The sequence below is a fragment of the Myodes glareolus genome, chromosome 9 (genome assembly GCF_982192425.1).
Source record: "Myodes glareolus chromosome 9, mMyoGla1.1, whole genome shotgun sequence".
NCBI classification, from domain to species: domain Eukaryota; kingdom Metazoa; phylum Chordata; class Mammalia; order Rodentia; family Cricetidae; genus Myodes; species Myodes glareolus.
In genome coordinates this window covers 72,338,443-72,359,741 of record NC_142034.1, presented here as the reverse complement: position 1 = coordinate 72,359,741, position 21,299 = coordinate 72,338,443, and the positions used below count along the sequence as shown (strand labels likewise).

Sequence of the window (21,299 nt, the reverse complement as noted above, 5' to 3'; positions counted from 1 at the left end):
GCAGTCACAGCTCCGAGCACCAGACACCTCCTTGAACAGACCTACCATTTGCAGGCACGGTGACTATCACCATTGGCAGGTAAGGAAAGCAAAGCACAAGGTCACACCTAGACTCAGTGCCAACTGCTGCAGTGCAAAGACCTGTGATTAGTATGGCTAGAACAGGAGGCTGGAGTGCAAAGGAGCTTATATCACTCTTCCTTCAGCTGGACTAGCTTACACTTCGCTGAGTCCATGCTCCCCTGACTCTAAAAATAATCTTCAAAAACATATCTGACGGAGAAAGCCGGTACATGCCCCTGAGGCCCTAGCCATATCTCCCTGTCCTCCACTGGCAGGCTCCTGTCCTACCTAGACGCCCAGCTCTGTCTCAATGACTCTTCCCGCTCTCACGAGACTCCAAACTTCCTCTGCTCCTTGCTATGCTGGCTCCTCCACAGACCTAAGCCACCTCTAACCTGGCTCTGCCAGCTTGGCAAGCAACTGCCTGAGCATCCTAGAGAGCTCGTCTCTCTAGGCTCTGCACTCAGGTTATTCTCTGAGGGCCTGGAACAAAGACCCGGTGAGTTCTTGGTGCCCTAAATTTCTGCACATCCCACCCACACTTGTCAGTGTAGCTAGGACTTCAAGTCCCTCAGGGCAAGAGGCTGCCTCCAGCCCACCCTGCAGAGCTGGAAAGTGGCCCCCAGGTATCACCTGTGGAAGGGGAGAGGCAGACTCACTCCTTAGGCTCTGTGCTTCAGCGCAGACGCTAGCACAAAGGTGGGCTACTGCCATGGCCGCTCACTGTGTTTGCTAACAGCACAGCAGCAGAACTGAGGAGTATAAGCATAGGGGGCGCCCATCTCAGGCAGGCACTCAGGTGGGGCTCTATGGAGAGGATATCATCCACAGCACACAGCCTATTGGGCCCCTCCAAGGATTCATAGGGTCACCAAGGATGCCAGATAGTCACACTCCTCTCCACTTTCCTTTCTTCACTCTGCACCAGCCACACAGGACTGGGGTGCTCTTGCTGCTACCTCATATAAGAGAGACTGCCTCTGGGAGGCCTTTCCAACCCTCCTTATGTGGCTGCTTCCCTGCCGTATCCTTACCTGCCTTCTCTCCTCCCTGTGTTCTGGGATTATGCCTTTAATTTTTGGCATTGAGCTGAAGCTGGTAACCAGGCTGGTTCTCTAGAAGCGGTACAGATAGGCCCGCATTCAAAGAGAAGACTTGCAGTACTGGGGAAGCCTGGGGCTGGATGCAGGGTTACAGCAGCGTACAGGAACTGGGCCACTGTAGGGTCAGGATAGTCTACCTGGCATCTGAGTCCCTTGCTCTCCTCCTCTCTCTGCACGTCTCTATCCAGCTGAAGGACTCTGGCAATGAGAATGACCAGAAAGTCAAAATTAGACCTGCCATTGGCTCACAGGTTTCTTTGCTCTAATTAGAAAATGTACACCCAGGGCTGGAGGGGTGGTTCAATGGTTAAGAGCACTGGCTGCTCTTCCCGAGGACCCAGGTTCAATTCCCAGTGCCCACATGATAGCTCACAACTATCTGCAGCTCCAGGTTTCTAGGGAATCTAACACCCTCACACAGACAATGCACCTAAAGTACAAATAAATTATAAAAAGAAAGAAAGAAAAGGTACACCCAAGCCTCTGTCTTGGGGAACACTGTGCAGGCTGGTTTCCCTAAACAATCCAGTGGTGGCCACTGAAAAAGTCCCCTCCAATTCTCACTTCTTGTCTTCACATTGTCAGACACAGGTGACCAGTTCCTCATGTGGAGCACAATAGGATCACCATCCAGCCCCAAGGGTATGTGTGCTTAGCAGTCTGATTGGGGTGCTCCCTGGTGCCTGAGCCCATGAGGATGAACTTCCTGGGATGCAGGTTCCACAGACCCTCTTCTGCAGACACACTACAGACTGGCTTCTGGGAGGAACCGATTAGGAGAGCCCTGGCTCCTTCGGCCCCAGCTTCCCAGGACAGAGTGCTCTCCAGGGTACAACAACCTATAAGCTCTCACAAATGCCCTACGCCAGATGCCTACCACAGAACCAGGGCCATGGCCTTAGGGCCAGCAGAGCTGCAAGGGCTTGGGGATGGCTGGGCCACACCCTAGACCAGGAAGGGTTTTAGATCCACCGACCAGCAACAAGGCTGTTACCATGGTCGCAGAGTCATGCCAAGCCCATGTGGCTAGTCCACTAGCCTCCTGGCCCTGACATCAGATAACAGGACTTGTCTCACAGGAGGTGAGGACCAGAGTCCCTGCACGCAGCCTTGGCAAACCACAGTTTTCTCCACCCAGCCCAGCCCAGAGGCACCACCAGAGTGAGCTGAACCCCACAAGCTGAGTGGCCTTGCCCACGGCCTCTCTCGTGGTTTCTATTCATTCGTCTGCTTGTGTTTTCCTTCCTCCTCTTTGAGGTAAACGCCCCTCAGGACAGGATGTTTTTAGGGGAAAATAGAAGCTTCCGGGAGCTGCTGCAGCTGAGCTGCTAGCTAACACTAAGAACACCCTGTCTGTGGATTCTGCAAGCAGCCTAGGGCTGGGCATGCTCCAAGTGCAGGCAGTCACCCTACTCCTCCTAAGTGTCCAACATCAAGCCTACTGTAGATGTGGCCTCAACCCTGTCTGGGTTTAGCAAAAGGGAGAGGGAGGCACTGAAGCAATTTAGAAAGAAGCTTTGTGCCTCTGGGGGCACAGATGGAGGCTTTGTAGAGATGGGAGGTCAAAAACAGCAAAGCAAGGGCAGACTTAGAGCTGGTGGTCCCTGCCAGTCCAGTAATGGCCTCCTCAACGCCCAGCAGGCTACCGAGTTCCACCTTATGCCAGACTCCTACCAGTTTCCCAGATGAAGACGTCTACAGATGAGGACAGTGGAGCACAGCACAGGCCAGGGACCCACTCAAGTGTCACAGCAAGCAGTGACCAGTCTGAACGAGGCCAGACCTCGTGGGCAGCACTTACGCTGGCAGTCCCCAGCCAAGCAAATCTGGTGGGCAGGTTGGTCAAGAAAAGGTCTCAACTCTAGCTCAGGCTGGCCTGGGAGATCCCAGAGAAGCTCTAAAAGGTGATGCTGAGGAGACGGATTGGAAGAGAAGAAACTTAGAGACTGCATGCTCAGGTAGCCTGTGCTATGGTCCCGATTCGATCCATGAAGGGCAGCACAGGGCTCTCCAAGACACCTGAACTGCCTATGCCTAGATTGCCTCAAGAAGACTGTTTTGTTTGGAGGCCATATCAGGATGCTCATTCAGGTCTGACCTTCCAGGCTACTTTGGATTAAGGCCCAGGAGCTCGATATAGACTCAGTCCAGCCATTCATCCACACGGTCACAAGACAAGGTGCATCCACACAGTCACAAGACAAGGTGCATCCACACAGTCACAAGACAAGGTGCAGAAAGAAGATGCTAAAGTCTCCCTGCCTTAGAGTACTCCCCGTATCTCTACAGCCAGTGTAAGCAGGGGTAGGGCTGGGCTGTTCCAATTGCCACAAAGCCCTGATAAGAAACCCCTAAGGAGGCCGAGTTAGGGGGCTCATCTAAAATCACAGTGTTCCTGCACAGGGCACGGAACACCAAACTCCCATGGGTGAGGCAAAAGCACCCAGTCGCCTGTACCATGCATGCTACCGACAGAGCAACAAGGCATTGTGAAGGAGGAGGGTTCAAATCCCTCCTCCAACACTTGCACTCTTGGGGTCCACATTTCCCAGTCTATAAAATGCCCATGAGAGAGTGAAATGTGCCGAGGCCTGGTGAGTTCTTATTTGTGTTTGCTAATATTATTTTTGTATTAAGATCAAAAGGAAGAAAAAAAGACAAAAGCAAGTCCTGTCCCTAGACAAAGGCTTTTCAGGAAAACCAGTTTCATGCCAAGTTGGGACTGCAGGCCCTCAATGTCCTTTGGACCACTGTCTGGTCACCAGCAGACCAGGCTTCTGGCTCCTCTCTGGCCTGCAGTGACCACAAGGGACAGTCCAAAAATGCTGTCCTCAGAATGCCCCCGTGAAGCTGGCAGGAGGCTCTGGATCCCAAGAAACTTGTCCCTAGGTGTCATACCTAGGCCTTGGGGTGCCCTCAACTGCGCAGCCCAGCTATTCCCAAGGACAAGGGGTCTAGGAAACCCTTTAGCCCAACCCTAGACATCCCTGAAAGGGTTACCTTGGCCTGGGAAGCCTAGCATCAGGCTTTGGATTAAGTGAGGACCGAGCTGGCAAGGAAAACTCCACAGTGGACCATTTCTAACTATCTTCTGCCACACACCAAACCTGGCTCAACTTTACGGGTCATTTACAGACTGTTCTCGTGGGACAGTTTCTTTGAGGAGGAAAAGGTTCTGGAATCTTGTCTCCCAACCAAGAAATGCAGCCTTCTTCAACCCTGCGAGGACTGACCTTGCCAGGTGTCCAAGGGGAGGGCCAGCCTGACCAAGGCCCAGAGCTAGGAGGGGTAGGGAGAGCTCAAGTCTCTTCTTGACTTGGGGCCAGAGGAAAGCCATGCAGCTCCATGGCCTGCACCGTTCCCATCTCTCATATTCTAGAACAAATGGAGACAAGCAGCACAGAGCATGGACAGCAGGAGACCACATCCAGATCTGACCACCGAGTCTTCTAGGAGCCCCACCTCCCCCGAGGAACTGTGCATGTCTGTTTACATATATGTGCCCGTGTATATGACAGTCAGAGGCCAAAGATTTCCTCGTTTTCTATTTTCTGAGACAGGGTCTCTCGTGAAGGCCAGAGCTCACCAGCTAGGCTGGCTGGGTAGAAAGCTCCAGGGTCAGCGTGGGCCTGCACCCTGGCACTGGGGTCACAAGTGTATACTACCAGTCAGCTTTTCACTGGTGCCGGGGAGCTGAAACTCGGGTCTTTCTGCTTATACAACAGTCGCACTACCAAAAGAGCCCCCCCCTCCTCGCCCCCACCCCCCACTCCCAATCAAACCTAAACAAACAGGGCCTTGGCCTTGAACTTGTTGTGTAGTTGAGAGTGACCCTGAAGGTCTGTCTGCTCCTAGGATCATAAGTGTCTACCACTATACCCAGTTTATTCGGTGCTGGGGACTGAGCCTAGGGAGGGCTTCCAGTAGGCCAGGCAAGTACTTGGAACTACACTGTTTCAGTTCTAGCACAAAAAAAGCTATGCTGCCATACATGAGATGTTTAACTGTTCTCTGAGCACCTAGTGAGTGCCAGCCCTCGTGGGACGCTGAGAATCTAGGAGTGAAAGGAGCGGATGCAGTCTGGACCCTCTAACCTTTCCTGATCAAAGCTACCATCCCTGCATGCTTCACTTCCAGAGCAACTAACCTCTTGCCTTGGATCTCCCTGCTTTATCTGTTCCCGACACCCCAGCCACAGGGCTGCACACTGCTTCAAAGCCCACCATCACGCTCTGGGGTGGCTGCCACAACCGGCACATCCCAAGTGTCCAGCCATGCCTGGCAAAGACCCCACTGCTCCCCACAGGCTGCCTCTAAGCATCAGGCCCACCCACCCTCTGCCTGCCTGGCCACCAGGCGGCCACAGAGCCATCTGATCTGAGTGAAACTTCAAACTTAATGACTTTCATGCTGGTTATTTAAAACGCAATGTAATTTTCTTAAACACCCTATTATTTCCTTTGATAGCTACAAAGCTCCCCCAATCCCATAAGCATGTTTATTTTTAGAGAAAAGAGTGGTTTGCAGTTGGTCAGAGACCATAGGGAGAGGAACCCACAGAAAGCAGGGCAAGGAGTCAGTGCTAGCAGCTGGGAGGCCCTCCTGCTGCTGGCTTTCCACGCCACCCATCATCAGACAGGCCCACCCTTCCCTTACCAGCACCTCAGCCAGTGACCCTTCTAGCCCACACTTGACAGTGGCCAGGTCCATGTTAGGCCAGGTCCATGTTAGGCTGGCCCTTGATGGTTCCACTTGCTGCTCACGAGCCTCCCACAGGATTCCAGGCAAGGACAAGCCTAGGGAAGGGTCTGCAACACACCCTCCAGCAGCGTTTCTCCTGTTCCAGACAGTCTGCCCCTGGTAAGGCCTCAGGCCTGAAGCCTTGGCCAGCAGAGTAAGAGCTGCCTGTCTAGATACAGCAGCCTCAGGCACTGGCTGCCCACATTGGGTGGGTGGGTGGGTTATGTACAGCCCTGCCATTCGGGGCTCCTGGGTAATGGAGGTGGCATGGAAGAGGGTTTGTGTGCAGAGGTCAGCTGAGCCCCACCAGTGCGGGGCGTCCTCAGGGAGCAGCTATTTTTAGGTCTGAAGCTTTCATGTGGCTGAATGATGGGAGTTTACAAAGCATCAGTAATGCGTTTCAGATGGCGGCCCAGGAGGCCGGGCCCCTGACACCAGAGACAAGTCAGAGTTACTCAGCGGCTCCATCCTGGGTTCCTATCACCTGTCCTACCCAAAGCCCACTTCATCAGGCCTTTCTAGTTTATCTGTCTGAACCTCAAGAATCCTGCTGGGGTCATGATTCCCATCCATTGAGGACACTGAGACCCAGAGAAGCCAACAGGCCACCACAACCCCCTGCCCCAAAGGAAAACCAGCTTGAAGGGAGTGCTCTACCATCACTGACCCCAGGCCTGTTCAGACTTAATGGGGTTTGGGCAGCGCTAACCATGAACATCCTGAGCCCACACCCATTGTTCCCCTGGGGCCCAGACCTGCCCACCCAGGCCTGGAGTCTCTGCTATACACACGTCATCTGGAAGCAGACAGTGTGGGGCCCAGACAGCTCCCCTGGCCTTAAAGAGGGAGGTGGTTGTTTTAATGGGGGGTGAGGGGTTGTGGAGGAAGCGTATTTATTTGACAGCGTCTGCTTCCTCTGATCTCCAGGGAGTTCTGGATGTGGAGTCGGGGCCTCGAGGGAAGGCTGTGTCACCCGGTTGGCTCTGGCTCTAAGGCAGAATCTGGGTGCAGTCCAGAGAGGCAGTCTCCATGGGTGGGACAGGCCACAAGAGCAGCCTCCTGGCAGCTCAGACCCAAACTCACACCCTTCCCAACTCTGCTGAGGCAAAGGCCCTCAGCAAGTGACAGGCATCCTCCATCCTGAGGGGCTGCTCCAGAAGCCCTGTGTACCAAGCGAACCTGCGGCAGTAGCTAGTTACAGAACCTCTGGCGAGAGCACCCTACTTAGCGCTGATGACACCAGCCTGTAATCTCAGTTACCCAGGGGGCTGAAACCAGAGGAGCTCAAGAGCTGCAAGTGCTCCAGAGTGGGTGCAAGGCCAGCTTAGGAAGCATAGTGAGACCTTATCTCAAGAAGTACAAGCGGTACTGAGGAGAGATGCCTCAGAGGTTTAGAGCATTGGCTGCTCTTCCAGAGGTCCCGAGTTCAATTCCCAGCACCCACATGGTGACTCACAACCATCCATAATGATATCTGATACCCTTTTCTGGTGTACAGGCATATAAGCAGGCAGAACACTGTATACATAATAAATAAATAAATCTTAAATTAAAAAAAAATTCAAGCGGTTATGGTAGCTCACAACTACTGACTCCAGGACTCGGGTGGCAGAGGGAGGAGGAGCATTACAAATTCTGTGCCAGCTTGGGCTACACAGCCAGTTCCAAGTTAACCAGGGGCACACCAAATGGGTGAGAGAAAAAAGAGGTACCTGGGAATATAGCTCAGTGGTAGAGGGGTTTTGTTTAAATCCTCAATACCACCAAAAACAAAGAGAACCACAATAAAACAGATGATGAGCCCATCAAGGCTAAGAAAGCTTTCCAGTCTGAGGCCAACCACCCAAGCCATGCTTGTCTGGTTTTTTGTTTGTTTTTTTTTGGGTTCTTTTTTTTTTTTTTTTTTTTTTTTTTTTTTGAGACAGGGTCTACAGCCCAGGCTGGCCTTGAGCTCCTTGAACTCAGGGATCAACCCCAGGGCTTTGTGCATGATAGGCAGACACTCTACCAACCGAGCTCCAGCCACATCTTTTTAGAGTCTGTTTTTGTTTTTAGGTGATTTGTTGTTGTTGTGGGCTTTTGGTTTTCATTTGGATTTTTTTGTTTGTTTGTTTGGGTATTTTTTGCTTTTTTTTTTTTTTTTTGAGATACGGTCTTTCTATTTAGTTACAGCTATCCTGGAACTTGCTATGTAGACCAGGCTAGTCTTGAACTAACAGAGATCCACCTGCCTCTACTTCCCGAGTGCTGGGACTAAAGGTCGGCACCACTAGAGTCAGTGTGTGAGGGGAAGCTACAAACTGCCTGAAGGAGGCAGCAGAAAATGTTCTGAGTTCTAGGGACCTCCTTTTTTTAATTTTTAATTCATTTTATATATCAACTACATTCCCCCTCCCTCCCCTCCTCTCTCTTTCCCCCACTCTCACCCTACTTCCCATCTACTCCTCAGACAGAAAGGGTAAGGCCTCCCATGGGGAGTCAACAAAGCCTGGCACATTTAGTTGAGGCAGGACCAAGACATCTCTCCTGCATCAAGGCTGAGCAAGGCATCCCACCATATGGAACGGGCTCCAAAAAGCCAGCTCATGCCCCAGGGAAAGATCCTGGTTCCACTGCCAGGGGTTCAGGGACCTCCTTAAATCCCAGGTGTCTTGCTAGCTGAACCCTTGGTTAGAGGCTCTCCTCCACCTTGACTGGATGGCTAATGGGCTGAAGGACAGAGAGCCCACCTTGGAGGCTCTCTGGCCTTACACTGGCCAACACCCTTGGGTCTCCCTAGCCTAGAGCTCACCCTTCCCACAGTCTGCTCACATTCCTCCAATCACCCTGCCACTCCCAGTGTCCACCCTGCCCCAGCTGCCAGCTCTGCCTGCCACAGTCCTCCGCCTCCATATCCAACCCAAACCATCTGTGGTGGGTACCGCCCTGCCCTGCCAAGGCTGCCAGCCCACTGCATGTGCCCACCCACCCTCCCTGGCTCTGGAACCAGTGAGGCCTGGGTCCCAAGGTCACATGAAAGCCCCTTACTGGCAGCCTTCCCCAGCCTCACCTCACACTCCTCAAGGACCCTGGGATTGGGTCTGTCCAGGTGACAGGAAACGAGCCCATCTCGGCTCTGCTCTGCTCCACCCAGCGCGCCCTCCCACTATGCTGCACAGGCTTCTCAGGAAGCCTCACCAGCTGCCCCCACAGCCTCTTTCACTCCTGTGCCTTCTATCCAGCAGAGCAGAACCTCAGCTGAGCTGGGACTCTCGGGTAGCAGCTCTGTCTTGCCAAGGATTGAGCTCTCTGGGCAGCGGTAACCTCCCATCCATGTGGCTCAGAACAAGACTGTGGACCCAAGGTTCTAGCAGGGGCTGCTACTAGGGGATGCTGGCTGCCTGGGGAACCCAGCCCAGCCTGCCACAGCTCAGTCCCAGGCCTCCAGTGTAGCTTCCACTCAACTGTGGATTTCATATGTTATGTCTCATTCCCCAAAGAGAACGGAGCCTCGCATCCTTGCTTTCTGAGGGTGGCAGGTGACCTTCCCGGGGCCATCCGGCTGGGGAGGGGCCATATCCACCAGGAACAGAGGCTGCATGGGAATGCTCCTGAGAACCTGAGCACGGTACAGCTGGGGGATGGTGATGCTCCTGTGACCTGACAAAACACCTGCTTCCTCCAACGGAGCTTTGTTTGTACACAGTGGCAGGAAACACCAGTCACAAGGTGTGAGGGGGTGTGACTCCATGGCTCTGGGACCACAGCAGTCTGAGGAGGTTCTGAGGGACTGTGGCTTGCCTGCCCCCGCTCTTGGCCCACCATGACCTGATCTAACCTCAGTTATAGGACTTCAAACTGGCACCCCTAGCACTCAACCTTGCTGCTTTCAGGGGCAGGGGAGAACTGTGGGTACTATCGAGTGCACCCTCCACCCCACCCTCCTGTGACTGCACCGCAACCCACAGCTCAGAGCAACCACAGAACCAGGCAGAGCTGGGGCAGCACACTGGATCCTACTGGTTCCAGCAACCACCCTATCAGGGCTTTGTGTTGGCCTCAGCCTGAGGATATAGACCGTCTGCCCCGGTGAGCCAGCTCACCCTACCCTCCCAGAGGACTTCAGAAGCAGCCCTGCAGCTGGAGCCCAGGGCAGGGATCTGTATGGCATGGCGTGTTTCCTGACCCTGACAACGGCAACAAGGTGTGAGCCACCCTCAGAGATTTCCAGCTTGGGGACAGAGAGAGGCTGCAAACAGTCCACACACCACACCAATCCTTCACAATCCCCCCCCCCCCCCCCCCCCGCGCCCAGGCTTCAAAGAAATGCAGTTCCTGGAAACTTCAAGTTCCACTGCCCACCCACTGAGTGCAAAGCAATAAAGACAAAATGTCACTTCAGTCCAGGGGTGCTCAGGCTCTGTGAGCTGGGGAGCAGTCACAGGCTCCAAACCTACAGCGAGTGACCTGGGCTTCACTACTTTCTGGTCCCAGAATTAGTCTGGATATTGCTCTTTAGGAGCATCATCTATTTACCCACGCTGAGGTAAAGAACTGGAAGCCATACGGGCACTGCCTGGGGCTATACTTCCACAGAGCCCTCCAAACCGGGAGCCTCTGTGTGCAGGGCCAGGAAAAGGCCTGCAAATGGCTCAGCAGCCAAAGACAGGAAATCTCTGCTCCCTTTTCCTTACAAAACCTGATTTCCTCACATTCTGAATGAGGGCTATATATGGACTGAACCTTTGTGGTGGTGGTGGTGGGGACTTTCAAGAATGGCGCATCCCACCCAAGAACCCCTAAGGAGGACAGGTGCCATGTAGGAGCGTGAGCCTTATACCTTCAGGACTCAGACCTCTCTCTCGCCCGAAGAGGAAGCATGGTCCTTTAGATGGGAAGCTATGTGAAGGCCCATGAACAACTCCTGGGCCCAGGAGAGCCATGGTCAACCACTGTCAATGCCTGCCCCCAAATGCCCTGGCACCTGTCTGGCGAAGTTGTAAATCTTCGCTCTGCTTCTAGAAGGGTGCTTGCTAGTCCACTGTTCAGATGGGAAACCAGGTGACATGAACAGACGGATACAGCAAGTGCCCTGGAAAGCAGTGCCCTCTGAGGAGTTGCCAGGGAGCCAAGGCCCTGAGCCCGACTAGTCAGAGGCTCCTGGAGGAGACAGCTGAAGTAAGCCCTGAATGAGGCATGAGAAGGTGGTACCCATGCGAAGAGTTAGGGAAGAGACAGCAAGCTGGGGGCACAAGTGCGAAAGTTGGAGGTAAGGGGGGGATCTCTAGGCATGGGCCCCACAAGGACATGGGGCTGGCTACTGTGGGGAGATGGGGAGCCTCAGCATTCAGGCTGCAGTGGTTTAGACTTTCATCAGCAAGCAGTGGAAGCCCTAGGTGGTTCAAGGAGACAAGAGATGATGAGAGCTGACCCAGGTTCCTAAGGAACCCTTTCACTGCTGTGTGATTGCTGGTTAACATATGCGTCAGGGACGGATGGGGAGGCAAGGGGACCCTGGAGGAGGCATCTGCTGCCATCGAGAAGAAGCAACAGGATAGATACTGGGTGGGTGGCCTGACAAAGTAAAGAACAGGGAGGTCTGAGACGTATCTAGAGACGCATCTCTGAGCCACACAGCTCTCTGGAGGGAGGCCCCAGTGCATGCTGGCCCTTCCCTGTTGTCTTCTGTTGAATAGCCAGTGGCTTACAAGGCTGCTCACTGGAATCCCTCACAGCCATAGCCGGCCTTCTGAAATAGCTGGGCATTCCTGGGGTCAATCTGTTTATGGTCATGTGGCATCCTGGCGCCACACCCCACCTAACTCCCCCTAACAAGCTTCACTGTGACCTAGACTGGCACCCAGTCACCACTAAGGCTTGCAGCAAACCCCCTCTGCGGAGAAGGCTGATGGCAATCCTCACCCAGCTCTGACAGGGAGCCCAGGGACCCAAGGACGAGTCCTGTGTCTCCCAAACAGGACCAGCTGTTAGGCCCTCCAGATGAGCACATACCTAAGTAACCAGAGGGCTGCAGGGAGACTAGGGACAGGGAAATGTGGCCTCTGCCACGGACAAAGGCCTCAGCTTTAAAAAACAAAAAGAAAGAAACAAGAAGTAACTCACATACTGTAAAAACTTACCACTTTAAAGCAACCAGTTCTGTGGCTTTTGTAGCTATGCAGGGCGGTGCAGCAGCCATCACCATCTCACTCTATGACATCTTTATCTCCCCCAAAGAAACCCCACAGCCACGAGCAGTCCCCACTCCCATTCTCAACTGCCTACAACCCCTGGCAACCACTAACTAACTAAATCTCCTGTCTAACTGTTCTGGATTTTGCCATTTGGATGATTTGCCATTCCAGGTTATAGGCTCTCCAACAAGAGCCCATTCGAAAGGCCAAGGATTCATGTTGCCTCTCTGCCCTGTTTGGGATGGCACCATCCCACAAAGCCATTTGTCCGAGGTTCCCTAAGGCACGACACCTTACTCAGTCCAGCACCCACCCCAGCACCCCAGAGCCTTGGCGTGCTCCCTGTTCTCCTTACCCCAACTCTGTTCTGGGTCTCAAATCAGAGGACACAAGATAAAAACCAAGCAGAAACCTGTTGCCAAGCCTGACACAGCTTTGGTTTGATCCCTGGGACACACATGAAAGGGGAAAACAACTCTCCCAAGTTCTCTGACCTCGACACACATGCACTAGCATGTGTGAGCGCACACACACACACACACACACACACACACACACACACACACACACGCATGTAGAAACAGACAAAACCCCCACAACTCCTGGCTATGGGTCTAGACTACTAACTGTCCGCAAGCTGACAGGAGATGCCCACCAGTCCTAGTTGAGGAGTCAACTTAGAGAAGGTGTAAAAGAAGCCAAAATACCAAAAAAGCTATTGGGCAGGGGGTGAGAGTCTGTGCTCCACAGCATCTGGCTGTGAGTCAGGCATGTGGCTCACTGCTCTGGGCAAGGCTCAAGCTGGCCTGTTTAGATGCCTCCGATGTGGTAGCCACGTGGACACAGAAGGTCCCTGGAGCAGGCTTTCCCTGATACCCAGGGAGGCCTACCCATTGGTCTTGGGCATCTCAATATAACCATTGATCTCCTGCATGCCCTCAGGAAAGGCTGGGCAGAGAGAGAAGAGGACCTTGTGCAAGGCCAGTTGGCGGGGCTTACCGCCTGTCTTCCTACAGAGGAGTGTGGGAAAAGATCAACTTTGGCAGAAGACTCCCTGCCCTGGGGCCCCTGCAAGGCACTCCTTACCTGTTAAGAGAATGAGGTCGTCTTTCCCAGCACCACACAAGTGAGCCTTGAAATCAGGTGACAAACGTGCTCCCAAACCATGGGATGACCAACTCTGCTTTGTAAAACCAAGCTCTACTTGAAACACCCACACAGTTCTTCATGGGTTGCAAGCTACTTTTACTTTTTTCTAACTTTTATTTGCTGTGTTCTATCGGGTTTGCTTAAGAGACTCTCGTGGGCCAGGAAGACAGCTTAGCAGCTAAAAACACTTGTGGAGGCCTGATGATCTGAGTCCCGGCCTCAGAACCCATGTCAAAGTGGAGAGAATAGACTTCACGGAGTTAGCTTCAGTGTTCATGTCCTCAGATACATTACACGCATGCATACACACACAACAAAAGATAGTCTCTCTACACTCATGCACATCTATTGCCCTAACCCAGCATCCCTCCAACACAAGCCCCTGTTTCTGTCTTTCTGCAGCCAATGCTATGGCCAAAAAATCGGTACCAGAGCCTGTCCTCCCGCTCCCATGTCACCAGGAGGCAGTGGTGAAGACAGTGGCTGAGAAGCAAGGCGGGGGACAGTGACACACAGCTATCCATCTGTTGCAGCTTGAGAAGGGCTCCAAAGCAAAATTGAAGCCAGGTGAGTGCTACTGGTCCTGACCGGTCTGCTCGTGGGCTTCTCTGCATCCTGCCACCCTCACCCCTAGGCTGACTAGCCTCCTCCGCCGATTGCTGGCAGCTCGAGGCATCTCCTGTCTCTGGCTCAATTTATGAGTGAACCCCCAAATCACACTGCCCTCTCCCTGTGTTGCTGGGCAGTCCTGAACACCGACCCTGCCAGGCAAGTCCTGGGGGCGCTGCCTTTTGTCTAGCCATGGTTACTACAGTGAGCCTAGTCCCAGCCCAAATCTTGCCAGTGATTTCAAACTGGTAGGTTATATCAACTGGCCCCCAGATCAATAGCTTTACACCCATTAGGGGATTTTACAAGGTTATCTTTGTTAAACATTGCCTGCACACAGAACTAGTCTCTAGAGCAAGTGGCAGAGTCAGGAGCCAGCCACCTCTTCACATACAAGAGAAGCACCTCATACACCCCAAGTCACCCAAGAGCAGAAAGGCAGGCCACACACCCAACCCACACAGCTTACAGGTAAAGAATGGGAGTCCATGTCCAGATTTCCCTCTGCTAAGTGGCCCAGACTCCCCACCCCACCCTCCTAGCAGGGAATCTTAGCCAAAGCTTGTTCCTGGAGAATAGCCTCCATCTATCTTCTCACTGCCCACAAGCTGCAGTAGGAAGCTGCTCTCAGAACCACCATTCTTAGTTTCCTGTCTTCTGCATGGATCCTGCCACTCGCCAGCCTCTGGCCTAGGCCCCCAACCTTCACTGGGCTTATGGCTACACCCAACAGACCTCCATGCTTCCCGTATACCTAATCCCCAACTCAGGACAGTCTAGAATCCTACTAGGACCCTCTCAAAAGTGGTGTTCTGCTGCCACCCAGCTCAGAAGCAGCTCCTCGCGCTCTACCTGCAGCAAAGGGCCATATAATTCATGCAGCTGACCCCCAACCAACACCCCTGATCTGCAGCACATCTATCAAAGCCTTTCTGGTGTGTGTGAGGCCAGGCATGGCAAGGGTCCCCAGCAAGGGCTTTTATGTATTGCCAGTGAGGACACGGTGGGAAGGTGAAGGTAGCTCCTGAGGCACTAGTACGAACCGGAAAAGATTAGGTCTTCTACCCATGCATCTTACCAGAGCTCCCTTGCTTCTCTGGTGAAAGCAAACCGCAAAGCTCCTGTTCAGAGTGTGCACATCACGCTAGGGAAGCATACTGGGCTCAGCTCCAAACAGTTTTCAGAAGACCCCGATCCCCCAACCCCAGCAACGGTTCAACACAGGACCTGCATGGGCAAGCTGGAAGGGCAAAGGCCAACGGCTGGTGAGGAGCGTGCAGCCCAGGCACTCCAGAGTTCTCCTTTTGGGTCAGACTTCACTGAGTATGAACTGGAAAAGGGCATCTAGGAATTCTCAATCTGGGCAGAAGTCCCTTTTTCATCCAAGCTTCATCTGCATAGGCAAGAAAGTAGCCAGTCCATGACTGGGCCTGACTGCTGGGGTCACTTACCAGCGGGGGTTGAGACTGGGGGTGCTGCCCTGCTCCGGAGGCCGGTGGGTAGTGCATGAGCAGATTGAAGGCTGAGTAGACAGTCTCTTTGTACATGCCGCTGGCACACTCCGGGGCCTTCAGGCCTGGAAAAACCACAGCTGGGTCAGACACCAGCCCAGCCAGCTGCTCCTAAGGGCTGAAAGCTGTCTGATCAAGAGAAAAACAAAAAAACTGCCAAGGGGTCCCTTTCAAGTTCGTGACTTGATAGGGAACGGGGACCGACGAAAGGGTGAGAATATTCGCAATGCTAAGTTTTGGGGGAAAAACCCAGAGTCCAGGCCTCCACTTAGAGGCCGGGACTTGACTCTTCACCCCACCCTCCCGTCTGGGAACCTTAGCCAAGGCTGGCTCCTCAAGGCAAAGGATAAGTCAGTCACCTGGGCTGAAGGGGAGGCGGGGATGGCGGGGGTCTGTTTACTCCTATAAAGGTCAGGGCACCGGAAGTGACTCTAGCTCAGCGGCGCCCGGGAAACCCGCCCCCCACTCCCCCCACCCCGGGTTCTAGCGCCTTCCCGAGCCGCTCAGAGCTCACCGTCCTCTAGGGACTCTGGAAGTTTGTCCGGGAAAAGTCTCTGCGAAGTGTGCTCTCGTCCCAGGGCCTGCAAAGCGAAGCAGAGGGGTCGTGAGGGGCGGAGGAGACACGAGGGGGTCCGGGGGATGGGACCCACGAGGGCCGCTGGCGCGGGGGGCGGGTCCGCTCTATCCCAACCCTGGACGAGGCCCTCCGGGGAGGAGCGGGCCGGGCTCACCTCGGGCGCTCCCTCGGCCTCTCCGTGCACCCGGACGCCGGGACCCGGGACCCCGGCGCCTGCGGCCGCACCCTCGGACTCATTCACCAGTGAGGACTTGAGCTCAGCCAGGTCCCGCTCGGGGCCCGCGGCGCTGTCGCGGCTCTTGTCGTCCTGTTCCTCGCCTTCGTCTTGGAAGGCCAACAGTTCGTCGGGCGCGCCGAGGTCGTCGCCAGCACCCGCACCGCCCCCGCCCGAGTCCAGCTGCGGCATGGTGCGCTGCGCCCGCCGGGGAGCCGGGTGCGGGGCGCGGGGCGCGGAGGCGGCCCGGGAGGCGGCGAGCCCAGGGTGCGGAGCTCCGAGCCCGGAGCGCGGCGGGCGGAGCGCGCGCTGACTCCGCCTGAGCGGCCAGTGGGCGCGGGGCACAGCGGCTTCGGGAGCTGGCGGGTCGGAACATCAAAGGCGCCGCGGGCAGAGAGCCGGGGGCGGGACGGGCGCCGGGGCGGGGCCGAGGTGGGAGGGGCTAACGCACCAGGCCCCGCCTCTCCTCTCCCCGGAGAGACGGGGACAGGGCCTACTGGGCATAGTCTTAAAGGGCTCGCTCTCCTCGAGCTATTCCTAGCCTGAAGTCCGTCACGAAACCGTAGGACTTCGCTTCCTTACCTACGAGATAGCCACAACTTGCGCCCAAGTTTCTCCTCCCGCTGCGGAGAATGCGGTTCCTTAGACCCGTGGGATGTGTAGGTGGCTTGGAACCATAGTGTGAACGGCATTCTGTGCCTGATCTAGAGGCTTCCTAGGGGTCCGGGCTGGTGCAGGATGGACCCAGACACACACACACCCCTCTCTGCCCTAGGGCTTCTCCGGTCTGCTGAGAATGGACACACACACACACACACACACACACACACACACACACACACCTGCCTCTTTCACCATCCCTGCGCCGACCGGGGATTTTATTCCATACCTCCGGCCAACATTGGCACAAGCATTCGCACCTCACGTTTATTGAGCGTCTGTTGCATGTGCAACTCAAACACTGAAAATATCTGGCATGGCAACTCCGAGACTCAGAGGACGAGGAAGGATCGTAACCACTCATGCCGGCTCTCCAGCCACTCAGCAGCCCCCCCCCCTCCCCGCTAAGACTTTCCCAACGAAGTTCGACGCCTAGAACCTGCTGCTTAGGAACTGAGACTTCCGGTGGCCACGTGGGCCACGCGATTCGGTCTTGGGCTCTTTGGGCAGCAGCTCAATCCGGGAAGTAGCATCCCAGAGCCCATTGACCCTGAGGCTAATTAAAAAGCATCTCCTTGTCTCCCAGGGCCGTGTCCACGCGAACCTCCAGGACACGGGTGGCCTTGAGCGGTCACTGCTTCTGCAGGACACTAGGCCCTTTGGAAAGCGACGCAGTAAACTGGAGGCGGACACACCTCCGCCCCAAGCACGTTTCGGTGTTGGAGTCAGTGTGGACCCTTCTACCTCTGGCGAGAGCAGTTGGAACAGAGGGCAATTTGTGGAGGAGGACACTAACCGCCTCTCCGGCTCCGGGCCCCACAGGACCCCTGGCAGCGGCGCAAAGGCGGCCGGAAGACAGCCGCACCGCCCCTCCCGGTCCAGGCCCAGCCTGCCTGGCCAAGGATCAAAGAGACAGAGCCTTGCTTCTCAGCGCTCTGATCCTATCAGCGCCCTGCCAGCGGGACTTCTGGGTCCTCCAGATCCTGGCCGGGATGCCCAATTTACCCCTCCCCAGAGCTGGGGAGCTTGGCCATTAGTACTCAGCTTGGCAATAGAGATGCGGTGCAGACCCCGCCCTTGGCGCCTCTCAAGTCTTCTTCCCGCAGGTGCCAACTTGCTGCTGGTTTAGACCCCATCCTCTCTAGATTGGGGGCAGGGCAGGGGCTCCAACGGAAAGCTACAGGAGAGGAAAGGTCCCAGGTCGACCTCAGCTCCGAGGGCTGCTTTTGGGGTGAGCACCTCTATGAGAAAGTTGCACAGGAATCGAGATCATCTTAAGCCACGGCACTGTGGGTTCTCCTGTGTTTGTGGGAGTCTCCAGTTCTGGCAAAGTTGCTTCCACGCTACTTGGCAGACCATGACGTCCCAACTGACACAGGCCATTAAGGGTCGAATTTCTCTATCCACTAAGAAAAGTCGGGGAAGAGGAGGTGTGATTCCCACGCCCCTCTCAGAGTAATTTTTTTTTTCCAGCTTGGTGTTGCCCTTTTATCAAAGAGCAAGGCCGTTCTACTTTATTGGCGCAGGAGCCTATCCTCAAACGGCAGTGAAAGGGAATTTTTTATATACCCTTATTTGGCAAAAGAAAATATACTTTTTCTTGATTTGTTCTCTCTCTCACCCTCAAGTGTCATGGGATGACTTTATAGAACTGTGAAAACCCCCAGGCCTGGGAACCACTGCCCTGAGGGATCCTGGCTCCCACCGCCCCCCCCCATCGGGATGAGCAGTGAGGGGGTGGCCGAGAAGGGAGCCTAGAAGTTTGAGGAGGGGGACGGTGTGGGGGGGGTTTGAACCTCCGCCTCCCATCCTCACTGAGCTCAGTCTAAAGGCTTGCTGAAGAGCCACTGCTGTGCTCTCACACAAGATGGTGGGCAGTGGTGCAGGCGCAGTGGGATCAAGAGACCTGGAGCGGTCAACGTGGCTTTGGGGTGGGTGAGGTGGGAGCGGTGAAATTCATCTGGGTGTGGAAAGCTAACCCAGCCTGGGCTACACAGTGAGAGTCTATAGGAAATAAATAAATAAATAAATAAATAGGCAGGTATCTCCCAGCAGGAGCCCCTTGCCCAGACAGCACTGAGTCCCTGATCATCACCTGACAGGTGACTTCATATCCTAGGTGATTGCACCAGCATCGGTAGGAACTTCACACATATCACCTCATTTAATCATTACCGAACCCTGTGACTCGGTGACAATTGTCCCCATTTTACTAAGGAGGAAACTAAAGCTCAGAGAGGTTGTGTGAGTCACCCAAGCTGTCACAGCTTCAAAACGAGGGGTGCCGAGCGGAGCTTCCAGCTCCCGGCTGTCAGACCCCAGAACGCACGCCTAACTGACTGATCCCGGTTGGATCTCAGAGGAACTTTCTTTTCCCCTCAAGACAGGGTTTCTCTGTGTAGCCCTGGCTGTCCTGGAACATCTTTTGCAGACCAGGTTGGCCTCGAATGCACAGAAATCTCTCTGCCTCTGCCTCCTGAGTGCTCGGAAGGAACATCTGATTTGTTGAGTGGCATTGGCAAACAAGATGCTGAGGAACCTGCTATTGCTAATAGAAGGGCCTGATTTTGAGGGGATTCTTACTTCATGGAAGGGCTAGAGGGCTAGGGATGTGGCTCAGCTGGTAGAATGTTTGCCCAGCGTATGTGAAGCACTGGGTTTGATCCCACATAAACTGAGGGTGGTAGCTCGTGTCTCTGGTTCTAGGACTCAGCAGATATATGCACAGGAATCAGAAGCTCATGATCATTCTGGATCCTGTGTCAAAGAGATGAGGGGATATCTCAGAATGATGCATCTCGGTGGCTGAGTCCTTTGGTGGAGACTCTCCTGGAAGTTCCCACAGGGTTGGAGGACCGGACTAACTCTGGGGGAGATCTAAGTTTTCTGTGGCCAAGCCACGGGTGTAAAAGGGACTTCATCTTTATGCAAATGAACCAGGTGAGCTTGCTGGGCCTCAGAGGTTGGAGTCAAAGGACCCCATCAGGCTCAGCAGCTGGAGAAACGAAGTTCCAGAGTTTGTACCCCGTGGGACCCAGGACGGACACATCACTGGCCTTCTCAGCGCCTCAGCACCCCCGTGGGTGGAATGGGTGTCTATCTGGGCCTGCCTCTCCCTCATGCTAGCATGTGGCTGGGTGAATCACTGTCTCCTAGTAAAGAGCTCCGCACAAAGCCTGGCACATTCCAAGGCTCTAATAAATGGGTGCTCGTGAGCTCGATATTTTTCGGAAGTTGTTAGGCTAATTGGCTCTTCATGTAATGCCATGTAAATCATCTGACTGTTCTCATGGCCTGAGCCCACTTAATCATAGCTAAGGCTGAAAATACACATTTCCTCTCCTTTCCTTTCAAGTTCCTTTAACATGAAAGGCCCTCATGAACTCTCTGACCTTTTCTAACAGGGGGATCCTTGAAATGTGGCATTTCCAGAAAATGGCTCAAAGGAGCCCCAGATGGATTGAGTAAATTACAGCAGGGAGAGGGACTCAGGAGCAAGCAGAGAGCAGCCCTCTTCCTGCCTGCCAGCCCACTTGTCATCCTGTTGGGACTTGCCAGGAGCCGCCTGCAGGGTGTTTGCAGGCTCCTGGAAAGACCGTCCCCATGGGCGAACTTCTCTCCAGGCAGAGCAACACAGTCCCTGAGGCAGACTCAGGTCTGTCTGTTCCTAGAAACTCTGTGGAAGTTGTGTGTGTGTGTGTCTCTCTCTGTGTGTAAGGGGGGGGATGTGATGTAAGGATGTGTGTGTGTGTTAGTAAGGGGGACTGGGTAGCACACACAGCAGCAATGATACCGTGGCATGATGTGGCTGCCTAGAAATGGAGCAGGAAGTGGTAGGGAGCCATTTTTTTCTTTCATATAGAAGGATGAGGGCTGGGATGTAACTCGGTTGGTAGAGTGCTTGCCAATCAGGCCTCAAGCTCTGGGTTTAGTCCCCAGCACCACATAAACTGAGGATTCCTGGTCAGCCATTCTAGTTCAATTGGTGAGCTCCAGATCAATGAGATATCCTGTATTTAAAGAGGTTGATGGCTCCTGAGAATGACCTCTGAGGTCGTCCTTCGGTTTACACACACACACACACACACACACACACGTTTTTTAAAATATGAGAGCTGGTTAAAAGCACTGGCTGTGCTGGGCAGTGGTTGTGTATACCTTTAATCCTAGCACTTGAGAGGCAGAGGCAGACAGATCTCTGAGTTCGAGGCCAGTCAGCTCTACAGAGTGAGTTCTAGGAAGTCAGGGCTACACAGAGAAACCCTGTCTCGAAAAACCAAACCAAACTAACAAACACAACAAAGAAAGCACTGTCTGCTATTTTAGAGGATCCCAGTTTGGTTCCCAGTAGCTCACAACTATCTGTAACTCCAATTTCAGGATATCTGACACCCTCTCGTGGCCTCTGCAGGCGCCAGCATGAGCATGGTACAGACATACATGCAGGCAAAACACCCATACATATATAATATAAGTGCTAAGTCGTGTGTGTGTTTATGT

The 21,299-nt window shown here is 54.1% G+C and overlaps 1 protein-coding gene across 7 annotated transcripts in view; it reads right to left on the bottom strand.

Moving 5' to 3' along the window:
- Positions 1-16,423, bottom strand: part of Tcf7 (transcription factor 7) — a 30,177-nt gene extending 13,754 nt beyond the window's left edge. For 2 of the 7 annotated variants that reach the window (XM_087910654.1, XM_087910650.1), the window contains exons 1-3: positions 16,080-16,422; positions 15,863-15,929; positions 15,289-15,413 (exon numbers count right to left, since the gene is read on the bottom strand). In XM_087910654.1, coding sequence (XP_087766780.1) covers positions 15,289-15,413; positions 15,863-15,929; positions 16,080-16,331 — 444 coding nt within the window. In that variant the 5' untranslated portion in view covers positions 16,332-16,422. Of the gene's footprint in view, positions 1-15,288; positions 15,414-15,862; positions 15,930-16,079 lie in introns of all 7 variants that reach the window. The other 5 variants (XM_087910653.1, XM_087910648.1, XM_087910652.1 and 2 more) reach the window with 4 other exon arrangements.
- Between the last annotated feature and the right edge of the window lie 4,876 nt (positions 16,424-21,299).